Below are 14,524 nucleotides of genomic sequence, written 5' to 3' on the forward strand. Positions count from 1 at the left end.
TTTATATCCAGTTCGTTCACATATTTCCTCAAAAGAGCACATGTCGTTATCGTTAAAGACATCTTTAACAACGCATATTTTAGCCTTTATCCAGTCATTCATGTATAGCGTTTGCTTCCTGTGCCTTATATTTGTATTATTCCATAAGGGTTGATTGCGTACACTTATCTGCTGTTCATTACTGCTTATTTCTTTGATCTTGTGTTTATTGTTTAGCCAGGTGATAAAAGCTTGTTTCCAGAAATATTGCTTTATGGAACCTAGTCCTTTAAAATGTTCTGCACTCACATTTGAGCGCAAACAGCATAGGCGTTCGCCCAGATTTAAAAAGGATGCTAATGGAATCTGTTGCCACTTTGCGTTACTTCCGTCCAGCAGCCTCATAATCCATACCTAGAAATCTACTGAGTATCTCTGGCTGCACTGGATTGGCTCTTTTAACAACACCAGTAGAAATTAGGTGAAGAGAAGCCTAAGATTGCCAAGCAGAAAGCTCCCCCTGTGGTTAATCAAATACTGGGTATAAAATGCCCTCACTTGCGTCGAAACTGACTTATACTCGGTAGAATCTAACAGTATTCTTATCAAGACAATCGGAACCAAAATTATTATTAAAAAGGTTAATTAAATCGATATCAATTGTGTACAGCATATGGCACCACAAATATACCACATTGCAACTACATTATGGCGCAAAGCAGAATAACGAGGTTTGGTTTAAACAAGATTTTATTCTGAAAATACAGGGTGGCATGTATAATACGATATAAACATTTGTGACCACACATCAAGCTAAGCTTATACTAAGTGTGGTTAACATATGTACACTTTGGTAAAGCGAGGTTTGATGGCTATTTCAACAGGTTGTGTGAGAGAACGCTGTTTGCATGCAAGTGGTTACTATATTGTTTCCAGTTTTCCCCCTATATGGTTAACACCCGACACGGTTGAACACATGTAAACTCTTTGAGTACTTACTTCTGAAATTCTGACACACTTCAGGGTTATAAAGACGTAATAACAGACCAGGTAGAGAGTGTTTAAGGCGTGAATATAAGGCCAAATAATTTTTTCTCGTGCAGTTTAGTCTGCTGGCAACACTCATAACAACCATAAAGCGGTACAACACTCATAACAACCATAAAGCGGTACAACACTCATAACAACCATAAAGCGGTACAACACTCATAACAACCATAAAGCGGTACAACACTCATAACAACCATAAAGCGGTACAACACTCATAACAACCATAAAGCGGTACAACACTCATAACAACCATAAAGCGGTACAACACTCATAACAACCATAAAGCGGTACAACACTCATAATCATAAAGCGGTATAACAATTACCAAGCGGTACAGCACTCATAACAACCATAAACCGGTACAACAATCATAACAACCATAAAGCAATACAACACGCATAACAACCATAAAGCAGTACAACAATCATAACAATCATAAAGCGGTACAACACGGTACAACAATCATAACAACCATAAAGCGGTACAACACTCATAACAACCATAAAGCGGAACAACACTCATAACAACCATAAAGCAGTACAACACTCATAACAACCATAAAGCGGTACAACACTCATAACAACCATAAAGCGGTACAACACTCATAACAACCATAAAGCGGTACAACACTCATAACAACCATAAAGCGGTACAACACTCATAACAACCATAAAGCGGTACAACACTCATAACAACCATAAAGCGGTACAACACTCATAACAACCATAAAGCGGTACAACACTCATAATCATAAAGCGGTATAACAATCACCAAGCGGTACAACACTCATAATCATAAAGCGGTATAACAATCACCAAGCGGTACAACACTCATAATCATAAAGCAGTACAACACTCATAATAATAAAGCGGTACAACACTCATAATCATAAAGCAGTACAACACTCATAATAATAAAGCGGTAAAACAATCATTACACTCAAAAAGTGGTATTTTAACAATAATAGTCAGAAAGCGATATAACAATTATTATAATCATAGAGCGGTATAACAATTATAAAGCGGCATAACGATCATAATAAACATAAAGCGATTAAAGAATCGTAACACCCATAAAGTGGTATAACAATCACAGAGCGATACACTTTGAGAGCATTCTTTTCTGAATAGGTCATTTCATAGTTAAGAACCTTATAACCTACAACTGAACCCTGCATTGCATAATTCCTGAATCTATCATGTTTCTATGATGTAGTTTCTTCTTCTTCTTGTCGTTCGCTGTTAGATCGTCAGTCCGGACTGCAGGGCGAAACGTGCTGTCCTCTCCAAGTTCTCTTTGGGGCCGTATAGCTTCTTTTGTAGCGCTGTCTCCTCTGGCTAGGTGGTGTCCCTCAGAGCACCGTGGTATGGACACGCCTGCAGGATGTGCTCTGCTGTCTGATTCTTGCCACACGGACATAGGGGGGAGGGAACTAGCTTCAGCTTTGTGGCCATATGATGGTTTAGTCTGTTATGTCCTGTGCGGAGTCTGAGTAGGACGACTAACTTGTTCTTCACGTTGGAGCAGGTGGTAGTCATCTTTCTCCGCTCTGGTTTTCCTCTTGTTTTTGATGATTGTCTTGTTTTCCTTGTACTGCAGCTGGGACGTGAACTGTTCTTTTGAGGAAGTTTGTCTGCAGCCTCGTTTCCTGCTATGTCACAATGAGCTGGCACCCACTGAAGCACGACCCTTCGGTTCTGAGCAACCTGTTGGAGGGCGTTGTTGAGCTCAGTTTCTTTGTTGGCAAACAGAGCTTGGAGTGCTGACATTGTGTCTTCCAGAATCAAAAGATGGTCTTTGCAGCCTGGATAGACCTACAGAAGGCGTTTGATAGAGTGTGGACAGATGGCCTTCTGGTGAAGACACAGAGATGTGGAGTCAGTGGAAAGATGCTGTCTTGGATACAATCCTTCCTGCACAACCGCAGATCGAGGGTCACAGTCAGCAGCCGATTGAACAGGAGGGTTTTGATACGATACGGTTGGAGGGCGTTGTTGAGCTCAGTTTCTGGAACAGACTACTTCCAATTCAGTAGAGGGGCGACTATGCCCAACCCGGCGGGTCCCCAGGTGGCGGATAGGGGAACGGCCCCCAGAAATGGGGGCCTGCTGCGAATATAGAATAAGCAGTTCCGGACCAACTAGCGGTGTCTCTACCAGGACGGGGTGGGTTGGCAGATGGCACTGACTACCCTATAAATGCCCTACGTGTCCGATGACGGTTACACCATGCGGGTAAGAGCCGCATTAACCCATGTGTTCCAAGGGTTAGGTTTTTGAGCCAGGAACTAAGGGCGGGGTAACCCCGAAAGAAACATAAGGGCTGAAGTCGGAGGATCTGGGCCAACAGGCGCACCTTAACCAACCACAGATCCACGCAAAAACGCAAAATGAAATGATGTAGTTTGAGAACAAAACGTAGACTGTTGCAATATGTATACTTTTTAGTTGTAGCTGTTCTGTTCCTTTTGATTTGAACGTGAAGAACTAAGATTATGTTGATGGATTTGAAAATGAAAAGTTGTGAGACATTCGCATTTCACATTTTTGCCCAATGAAATGATCTCATGAGCAATCAATCTGCTACATGCCTCTGGTGATAAAACCAAAAGCCTTTCCAACGATCTGATTGGTCTTAAGACAAACAACCACCATGCCAAGGACTATGTAAAACACACACACACACACACACACACACACACACACACACACACACACACACACACACACACACACACACACACACAACAAACAATCCGTTCATTCAGATGGCAATACTGCCTTTAACAGATGATCAAGCAACATAAAAAGAAAGAAATATACACACAGAAATAGGCAGAGACGCCCTTGCATCATAGATTCATTAATTAAGAAACATTCAGCAGATTAAAGTAAAGTGTCCTACTTGATCTCACAGAGATAGCAATAACGCAGCATGGTCAAAACCACAATCTTAAAGCGGTAGAAAAATCATAACATACAACTGAGCCCTGCATACGTGTTTTCTGCACCAGAGATGTATATTTTGTACATTTGAGCATTCGGAAATGTTCAGTCGTAAAAAGTAGTGCCCACAAGGTGTATCTTCTCAACCCATGAGTTAGTTTGGTTGTTGGGTAAGTTACCGAAAAATAACTAGCCCTACACGTTTAATGAGAGAAACAAGTCGCGCAAGGCGAAAATACAACATTAAGTCAAGCTCAGTCGAACTCACAGAATGAAACTGAACGCACTGCATTTTTTCCGCAAGACCGTATACTCGTAGCATCATCTGTCCACCGCTTGTTCTGAGCGTGTTTTTAATCCAAACATATCATATCTACATGTTTTTGGAATCAGGAACCGACAAGGAATAAGATGAAAGTGGTTTTAAATCGATTTCGGAAATTTAATTTTAATTATAATTTTTATATTTTTAATTTTCAAAGCTTGTTTTTTATCCAAATATAACATATTTATATGTTTTTGGAATCAGCAAATAATGACAAAAAAGATGACATTGTTTTTGGATCGTTTTATAAAAAATTATTTTTAATTACAATTTTCAGAAATTTAATGACCAAAATTATCAATTAATTGTTAAGCCTCTCAGCTGACATACAATACCAAAGTCCGGCTTTCGTCGAAGATTGCTTGGCCAAAATGTCAATCAATTTTATTGAAAAATGAGGGTGTGACAGTGCCGCCTCAACTTTTACAAAAAACTGTACATATATGACGTCATCAAAGACATTTATCGAAAAAATGAAGAAAACGTCTGGGGATATCATGCCCAGGAACTCGAGTCATGTAATATTTCATAAAGATCGGTCCAGTAGTTTACTCTGAATCGCTCTACACACACACACACACATACACCACGACCCTCGTTTCGATTCCCCCTCTATGTTAAAACATTGAGTCAAAACTTGACTAAATGTATAAAAGCATGGGGGGGGGGGTGTAACGATTGTTATTTTAAGAGTATATACATCACATTTTATTCCACGAAACAATAAAAAAAACATTTAATGTGAAATATACATCGAAAGCATTTGTCACAATATAAATGCTGACGTTACAAGGACAACTTTAGGCCATTTTTACACACACACACACACACACACACACACACACACACACACACACACACACACACACACCTACACACACACACACACACACACACACACACACACACGCACACGCACACACACACACACACACACACACACACACATCCACACGTAAATGCTAATCTTTGCACGGTCAAAGGGGAGATAATATATGTGGGGCGAGCGGACTCCAAGTCCCGGTTCTTCATCTCGCTTCTCATGGGATCTCGTAATCACCACCTGCAATACGCATGCAGATTGTGCATTATTTAGGGGCGATGTCAAATCCACATTTTGCGCTTTTGCAATACATAGAGATTACACAACGTCATCGAGTGAGGGACCGAAAAATATTGAAACTCGAGGATGATTTTTTTGTGGTCGGTCGAGGTTGATACCACACAAAAAAATCATCCGAGAGTTTCAATATTTTTTGGTCCCTCACAAGATGACGTTTGTGTAATTTGTGTATACAATGATAAATTGATTGTATACAATGATCAATCTCTATACCTTCCTGTCACTGGAAGCAGCAACACTTGAAAGCATAAGTTCCCTTGACAAACGTCATTTATGATTGGCGTCATCTATGAATGACGTCACTGTCTAGACAAGACAAGTGCCGGTATCGGCAAACCTTGCTATGACCCGTGCCTTGATACCATTGAGATCATAGGAGATGCACAGCAGTGCCGATACCAGGTTTCTTTAGCTTCACTTTAAAATGATATCAGAACGATAGTTATTCACTTGAAAGTGAACACAGGAGAGTTGTATACATAACATTGCCACATCGGCTCAGTTTAACATAAATAAGTATATGCTCAAACATGCACACTTGTTAGATGTTTTTCAGTACACACAGTCTGTCAGTCAACCAACACACAAGAAGAACCACATCCTTGACTGGGTTATGCATAGGCCTGATGACCATATTGTTCAGTCTGTAACTGTTTCTCATGTTTTATCTTCAGATCATTTTTGTGTTTTGTTCGATCTGATGACTAGGCCCCCCACCCCACCCCCTGTTTTCACTTCTGTCCGTTGTCTGCGTACGATGGACAAAGATAGTTTCAGGGAAGAGCTGCAGACTGCGCTGTCCCCTTCTCTTACAGCTGATCAGCTTGAAGTTGTACTCCGTGCTGCTCTAGATGTCCATGCTCCCAGTTTGCGTCGCCGTGTCTGTCCGTCCAAGTCAGCACCGTGGTATCCTGCTATTAGTGAGGAACTGCGTGATGCAAAGTGTGAGCGTAGGCGTGCCGAACGCAAGTGCCTTCAGACGGGTCTCACTGTACATAAGCAGATTTTTAACTACACCAAGAACGTTGTAACCAAGATCGTACACTCCGCTAAGACACTTTTTCTGCAGACTCAGATTGCCACTTGTTCTTCTAGCAAGAAACTGTTTGATATTTGCAACCGCTTGACTGGCCGCACTAAGGTGTCCCCACTCCCCACTGTATTTCCTGTCAGTGAGCTGCCTGATGTTTTTAGTGATTTTTTCATCCAGAAAGTAGCTGATATTAGATCAGAACTTGACACGCTAGCTGTTAATTCTGCTGCACCCACTCATGTTGATGCTTCCCCTGCCTGTACGTTTTTAGCATTCCAGAAAGTCAGTGAGAAGGACCTTAGAGAGATTATTTTGAAATCCAAACCTACAACTTGTCCACTTGATGCATTGCCCACACCATTACTTGTTGAAAACCTTGATCTTCTGTTGCCTGTTCTCACCCAGATTGTTAATGATAGCCTGTTGTCTGGTGTTTTTCCATCATTGTTCAAAACTGCACTTGTGAAACCGCTCCTTAAGAAATCCAATCTCGATGTAAATGTCTTAAAGAACTACCGCCCTGTTTCTAACCTTTCATTTTTGTCAAAGATCATTGAGAAAGTAGTTTTAAAGCAGCTGTTAGTGTATTTGAACACTCATGATCTGATCTCGCATTCTCAGTCAGCATACCGTCCTTCTCACTGTACTGAGACTGCCCTGCTCAAGGTGACCAACGACATTCTGTCTGCTCTGGATGGTGGTGATGTGTCTGTGCTCACCCTACTGGACCTCTCGGCAGCGTTTGACACAATAGATCATGTCACGCTGCTGAGCAGGCTCCAGACCCTGTATGGCATCTCTGGTCCAGCGCTGGCATGGTTTGAGTCCTACCTTACGGATAGAACTCAGGCTGTGCTTGTCGATGGCCAGAGATCAGCCCCAGCCCCCCTTGTTTTCGGTGTCCCTCAAGGCTCTGTACTTGGCCCCGTCCTCTTCATTATGTATACCAAACCCTTGTCTGCCCTCATTCAAAATCATTCCGTTTCAAACCAGTCTTTTGCTGATGATACCCAGTTGTATAAGCCTAGTTCCCCCGCAGAGACACATGCCGCCATCCAGACCATTCAGACCTGTATCTTAGATGTTAAGTCATGGATGGTAGAAAATAAGTTAAAACTAAATGATGATAAGACAGAGGCACTTCTGTGCATGAAAAAGTCCACTAAGTTCCCAAATTCTCAACCTTCGTCTGTCCAAGTAGGAAATACCGACATCTCTTTCTCTTCTTCAGCTAGAAACCTCGGCTTCACCATCTCCTCAGACATGACACTCAACAAGCACATCTCCAACATCTGTAGGTCCGCATACTTTGAACTCCGCAAGATCGCAACCATCCGCCATACACTGTCCGTTCAAACTACAAACACTCTAGTCTGCTCTCTTGTTCTTTCTAAACTTGACTACTGTAACTCTCTTCTCTCTGGCTGTCCACTCTACCTCCTGCACAAACTACAGAAAGTTCAAAATTCTGCAGCACGCCTGATCCTCAAAGCACGAAAAAAAGATCATGTCACACCACTTCGCCGCACACTCCACTGGTTACCCATCCAAGCCCGCATTGAATACACTCTCTGCTTTCACTTCTTCTCTGCCTCGTCTCCTGCTTATTTCTCTGAACTTCTCACTGTATACACTCCTGCTAGACAACTCCGCTCCTCTTCTGATAGCCGCACCCTAGTCATCCCACACACAAAATCAAAAGCATATGGACAACGCACTTTTGCATTTTGCGCATCTACTCAATGGAACTCTCTCCCCTCTCACATTCGCCACTCTCAGTCAGTACAGTCATTCAAGCGAGCACTCAAAACTCACCTCTTCCAGAAACACAACTCCTAAAGTCGCAACATTTTGCCATCCTGTTCTGTAACGGTTCCATCTCTATTCAGCTTGTTATTTTGTCTTTTGTTTTAAATTATTATAAATATAATTTTTCACTGCAGTAGTCCTTTAACTTTAACCCTTAGCTGTAAGCTAGATATGCACAAGTCATGTCGGTGCCACATAATGCTGACACACATGTTCCTGTGCATAGTTTATGGATAACGTGTAGTTGGGAAGTTAAGAGTAGAAATAATTAGTATTAATTTTAGTGTAGGAGGAGGGTTGGGGGTGGGTAGGGAGGGGGTGGGTATGGTTTACTTTGAGCAGGTCGGTTTCAGTTTTAAATAAACAATTCTAGAGAATTGTGTATCTTATATTTGAGTCTTTCGTGTTTTAGACATTGATGCATTTAATAGTTTTAACGAGTTGCCTTTTGTTTTATCATTCTGGTGTTTATCTAGATGTGCTGTGTATCTTATAAGAAGTTCTTAAAAGTTCGAAGTTATTTTAGCATATAGGTTTTTTATGGTCTTAACAGTTAAACATGTATTACGTTATCATTAAGATTCATGCTTTGTTAGTACTAAGCAGTTGTTTTAATCAGTCTGGGTTTCTCTTGTTTTCATCTTATGAACATTTTAAATGTTAGACTAACTTATTGTCTTGTACAGAATAACAACTGTGTGAATGGTGCTATACTGAATGAAAGAGTGTGACATGAAGTTCTTGTACATCATTGCAAAGAGTGTGAATGACGTTTTAGTTTAGATGTCAAGCGCTTAGAGCAAGCCTTTTTAACGAAAGTTTTTGATTTAGCGCTATATAAATGTTCTTATTATTATTATTATTATTACTGACAAACACCCATCCACACGCGCACTTCGACTCAAGTCTGCTTAATGTGACCATCTTTTAGTGCTACTTCTTTTTCTGGTCACTGTTGCTGCTGCATTAAGTAGTTGTTGGCTCATACCTGCACAGTGTGAGGTGTTCTTGTTATCACCAATCACGGAGTAAGTAGACACCTGTCCAATGTCAGACACCTGAAGACTGTCGTAGTGAGTCGGCTGCCCTGTGATGGTGGGAAAGGGTTAGATTTTAAGTTATTGTACACCTTTCTGCTCAGTCATATGTCAGGCAATTAGTTTAGATTAAACAAGCTTGTTGAATGTCCATGGGATGGCTAAAGTTAAATTAAAGTTGTTTTTAATTGTGATCAAGGTTGTTTTGTCTTGAAATTTCAATCTTGGTGTTGAATATGGGTCTGTGTCAGTTTACAAAAATACCAGCAATGTCCGTCTTCTCCACGCTTAGTATTTCCAAGAGCAGTGAACCTGGAAGGAAACATTGCAATTGATGTGCTACGGTTACTCCCCTTTAAACGTAGCAAAATATCAAGAGATTGAGAAATTATTATTATTATTATTGTGATCATTTTTTATGCGCCTAATCTAGATATAGCCCTAGGCGCTTACATATTAATTTCTGCCGTTTAATTTGAAATGGATTTTTTTACAGACAGACAGACAAACAGACATTTTTTACACACAAATGAAGTGTGAATCATAATGTTGCTGCAGCGATCAGTTTTTACCTGCTTGTGGCTGCGATCCAGTGTTGGTGTTGCCAATAGCACTGTACTCAGAGCTCAACCCAACGTCAGACATCTGTAGGCTGTCGTATGAGCCTCCTGCTGCCGTTGTTTAAAAAACATGTAAAATGTTGAAATAGGTGGCTGGTTTGGATATAATAACAAGCGGATAAGAAAGTGTATTGTTAGTTAACGTGCTTCGATTGTCAAAGAGATTGCATACACGCATAGCAGTACAACATTATTATAATAGCAAAGTGTCTCACGGACATAGTGAATCTATAATTTTACTTTGTTTTTTCGTGATACTGTTTTACGAGTCGTGGACCATTTTAGAGAAATGATAACATTTACGTCGACGTCCCTCTCTTTCACAACAAATACCATCTCAAGACTTAAAGTACGAATAAAGCAATAGTTTCCCAAGTTTGCAGTTGTATGCTTTTTTATTCAGATTAAAACTTTTCAAGTGATACAATTACACAAATGATAACAGAGATCATATGCACCTGCAGATTCGGAACTGTCGACTGGATTTTCGTAGATGACTGGTTCCAACCCGGTACTGTAATAGATAAATCAAGATAAATATATAGATAGACAGACATATCGACCGATCGATCGACAGACAGACAGACAGACAGACAGACAGACAGACAGACAGACAGACAGACAGACAGACAGACAGATAGACAGACAGATAGATAGATAGATAGATAGATAGATAGATAGATAGATAGATAGATAGACAGACAGACAGACAGACAGACAGATAGATAGATAGATAGATAGATAGATAGATAGATAGATAGATAGATAGATAGATAGATAGATAGATAGATAGATAGATCGAAATACATGAATGAATAGATAAAAAAAAAATTGGATAAATCATTTCTACACAGTCCCACAATAATGATTAACAGACTCACCTCTGTGGACCGCTCTCCGAGCTATGGGAACGCCCTATAGATAAAGAAAACCAAAAATCAAACAAACAAAGAAACACGATATAACGATTTTCAACCTTTTGAGCTTAACTGTTGGTGCTTAAATCATTCTTCCACACCACAAGATACCTTTTTTTGGTTATGTACGTCTAGGTACCTGGCCAGGATGACAATATTTTCTTGTATTCCCTTAAACCAAAACGCTGCCTCAGGTCAGAGGGAAACAAAAGACCTCAGTAAAAAAGACACGCAAGAGATACTCAAACACTGATAGAGATAATGACATATGGAGAGAGAGAGAGAGTGTGAGAGAGAGAAAAAGAGAGAGATAACAAGAGAGAGAGAGAGAGAGAGAGACAGAGACAGAGAGGGGGGGTAGGGGGCAGTCTGAGAGAGAAAAAACAGAGGCATACAGAAGACAGAGACAGAGACAGAGAGACAGAAAAAAAGATGTTATCCTACTTTTCAATTTGACGAATACAACGACGACAACGACAATAACGACGACGACGACAGCCGCAGCAACACCACCCCCAACAGCTGCCGCAGGGAACTTGTCAGGCAGAGGTGAATCTTGCTCTTCCGCTGTGAAAATACAACGTGGTGTGTACATACTCATATTTGGTTTGACGTGCTCATTTACGTGTACTCATATGTGCATTCATGTGATACTCGTACTGAGAACACCCATCATACACCACGACGTAACTACTTTTGCTTTCGTGATGGACCAAACAATTACACCAGCAAAAACAGCAGCATCAGCAGCAACTACAACAACAACAACAACAACAACAACAACAACAACAACAACAACAACAACAGCAACAACAACAACAACATGATTAAGCCAGACAACAACAAAAACAACTCTTACAATTAACTGAAAATGGAAAAAGAGCAACAACAACAACAATAACAACAACAACAACAACAACAACAACAACAGCAACAACAACCTTAAAATCGCCGACCACAGCACTAATATAAACGACAAGGAAACATAATCATCTTCAGCACATTTAGGTATACAAACACTGTCTGGTTGTCGGCTTACTCACAACGAACAAGAATTCGGGTTTAAACTCACAAATAACACGCAGTCTGCAAGAGTCCCCTGTGGCCCCATCCTGCTTGACACAGATCACAGTGTTGTTGTCTTTCTCTCTCACGTTTCCCACAATCCTCAGTTCGCTAACGTCGCGTGTTCTGGACACTACAAACTCAGCCGAGGCAGCACTGCAGGCATTGTTCCTGTCTGAGTACACCGTGCAGCTAGCTATGTCTGTCGTCTGATTGTCGGGGTCGGTGAGAGTCCACGTGATGTTGTGATATGACCTCAGACCTTCACATCTGATGGCTGTCCATGGTTCTTCGGCTGACACGTCGAGTTGTCCGTCCTCACACTGTGGTAGCTGATAGGCTGCAGAACCAGGAGCATGCATACAGTTACGTCATGTATTGTCATCTTTGCTATTACAATACAGAAAGAAAAACAATCTTATACAGACACAACAGAACCCACCTCTACAGACAAAATAATAGCCATTAGACTACATCTAGTTGTTGTTGTTGTTGTTGTTGTTGTTGTTGTTGTTGTTGTTGTTGTTGTTGTTGTTGTTGTTGTTGTTGTTGTCGTCGTCGTTGTAGTTGTTCTTGTCATTGTTTGAACAATTCATTTTACAATTTGTTCTTACCTTTCCTGCGTTCTCTTCGTACACTCCAGAATATAAAATCGGTTCTGGTTATACCAACGGTTTTAAGGACATTACGTTAGCAAAAGATTACAAAGTTTCTGGATATGATACTCTTCCTCCCGCAAACTCCTAAAAGAGAGAATGCAACCATGTTAAACTTCTGTTACCCTTTCGAATGTGAATTGTGCAGGACGATTGTGCCGTGGTCGCGTTATTCAACTGAGAGCATTTGAAAGTAACGCTGTCATTCAGATGTGCATCCTCCACCACTGTGACGTCATAACGAGGTCTGGAAATGAGGTAACGGTTGTCAGGAACGTCACATGGTGTGGAATCACAGGTCGGGTAGCACGATGGACAGTCCCCCAGGCTGACCTCCGTGTGGTTGGTGGAGGGTCCAGTGAGCGACCAGTAGATGTTGGACAGTGGCCACAGTCCTGTGCATGTCAGGTTGACAGTCTGGTTGGGGAGGATTTCAATGGCGCCATTGTTACACTCCGTTATGTTGAACTGTGACCTCCGCGTTGCTACAAACAGAGATTGACAAAAAATGAAAACAACAGCTACCAATTATCAACCGTCCAAATCAACATGGAGCTGAGGGGTGTAGGTAAAGAGTCTCCACAAACATGGCCTGTTTAGTGTATTTGCGTATGTATTTACTTTATGTGCAGAGGTCTAATGATAAGCAATTTAAGGCACGCTCCTTCTCATGAAACAAATTCGGCTCACCATCTCAGATCATGCCAGGTATTTACATAGGGTATATAAGACCATATCCCTCCACTTGTTCACAAACCGGCACGGTTGGCCTTGTGGTAAGGCGTCCGCCCCGTGATCGGGAGGTCGTGGGTTCGAACCCCGGCCGGGTCATACCTAAGACTTTAAAATTGGCAATCTAGTGGCTGCTCCGCCTGGCGTCTGGCATTATGGGGTTAGTGCTAGGACTGGTTGGTCCGGTGTCAGAATAATGTGACTGGGTGAGACATGAAGCCTGTGCTGCGACTTCTGTCTTGTGTGTGGCGCACGTTAAATGTCAAAGCAGCACCGCCCTGATATGGCCCTTCGTGGTCGGCTGGGCGTTAAGCAAACAAACAAAACAAAACACAAAAACAAAAAACTTGTTCACAAACCAAAATGAACAGCCTGTATGGGCGTTCTCTGTGCACAGAGGGTCTTGTTTCCATTAATTACTTTTGTAAAAGCCATCAGTGGCTTTTTAAGAAATCCACTCATCAAATATTCAACTCACCACAGCAGGCAGTCGGGGGTGTTGATTTTTCGTATTTGAACAAGTGGGACAAGTCTTACCCCAGATTGTCTAAAAGCCTGTCTAGATCTGATATGGTGAGCCGAGTTGTCATGACAAGGAGTGTGCCTTTAAACTTTAACCCAAGAAATGTGCCACTGAGAACTGCTCTCTTCTTGAAGTGACGTACTGATGTCCAACGTTTTATTGCAAAAGCCTCAGTATTAGAGAATGCTTGGACACCAACATATGTTGACAGGCACACGGACAACACAACACAAATAACAATTCAATTGTCCCCATCTAAATGCTTTCAACATAAAATGTTGACTTCCAAAGGCATATTTATTTGGAGTAAATTGCAACATGAAATAAGATCCAAAAAAGGCATACGCGGTTTTCATTTATCTTGACCATCAGAGGATGTTCTCTTCGCGTAATTTGCCTAAAATGATGCGACTAACACATCAGCGAGCCCATTTAAGTACACAAGATCCCACATCTCGTAACGTAAGATGCGAGTTCCAATGAATGCATCATGGTTGTGCATTGATCGAGTACACAGAAATATCATACAGTATGTGAAATTTCAATGGACTGTTAATGTAGACAAATGTTTTAATCTTCCTCTTTCATTGGTTACTTTAGACGTGCAGGTTAAATGCAAATAGTTGTTTCTCAATGCAAAGGGACGGAAGACGGATGGTCGAGAGGCTTACTGTGTACTGTCTGCGTCTTATCCACAACTTAGCTCGTAT

At 41.3% G+C, this 14,524-nt stretch overlaps 1 protein-coding gene across 2 annotated transcripts in view; it reads right to left on the minus strand.

The window, feature by feature from the left end:
* Nucleotides 1-1,528: 1,528 nt before the first annotated feature.
* The window catches only part of LOC138973829 (uncharacterized), a 15,153-nt gene continuing 2,157 nt past the window's right edge, over nt 1,529-14,524 (minus strand). Inside the window, exons 3-10 of one of the 2 annotated variants that reach the window (XM_070346536.1) lie at nt 12,685-13,044; nt 11,911-12,243; nt 11,283-11,405; nt 10,803-10,836; nt 10,380-10,435; nt 9,874-9,972; nt 9,253-9,351; nt 1,529-3,036 (exon numbers count right to left, since the gene is read on the minus strand). In XM_070346536.1, coding sequence (XP_070202637.1) covers nt 2,813-3,036; nt 9,253-9,351; nt 9,874-9,972; nt 10,380-10,435; nt 10,803-10,836; nt 11,283-11,405; nt 11,911-12,243; nt 12,685-13,044 — 1,328 coding nt within the window. In that variant the 3' untranslated portion in view covers nt 1,529-2,812. Of the gene's footprint in view, nt 3,037-4,973; nt 5,363-9,252; nt 9,352-9,873; nt 9,973-10,379; nt 10,436-10,802; nt 10,837-11,282; nt 11,406-11,910; nt 12,244-12,684; nt 13,045-14,524 lie in introns of those variants that run through there. The other variant, XM_070346537.1, reaches the window with a different exon arrangement.

This window comes from Littorina saxatilis, linkage group LG8, assembly GCF_037325665.1.
Source record: "Littorina saxatilis isolate snail1 linkage group LG8, US_GU_Lsax_2.0, whole genome shotgun sequence".
NCBI classification, from domain to species: Eukaryota; Metazoa; Mollusca; class Gastropoda; order Littorinimorpha; family Littorinidae; genus Littorina; species Littorina saxatilis.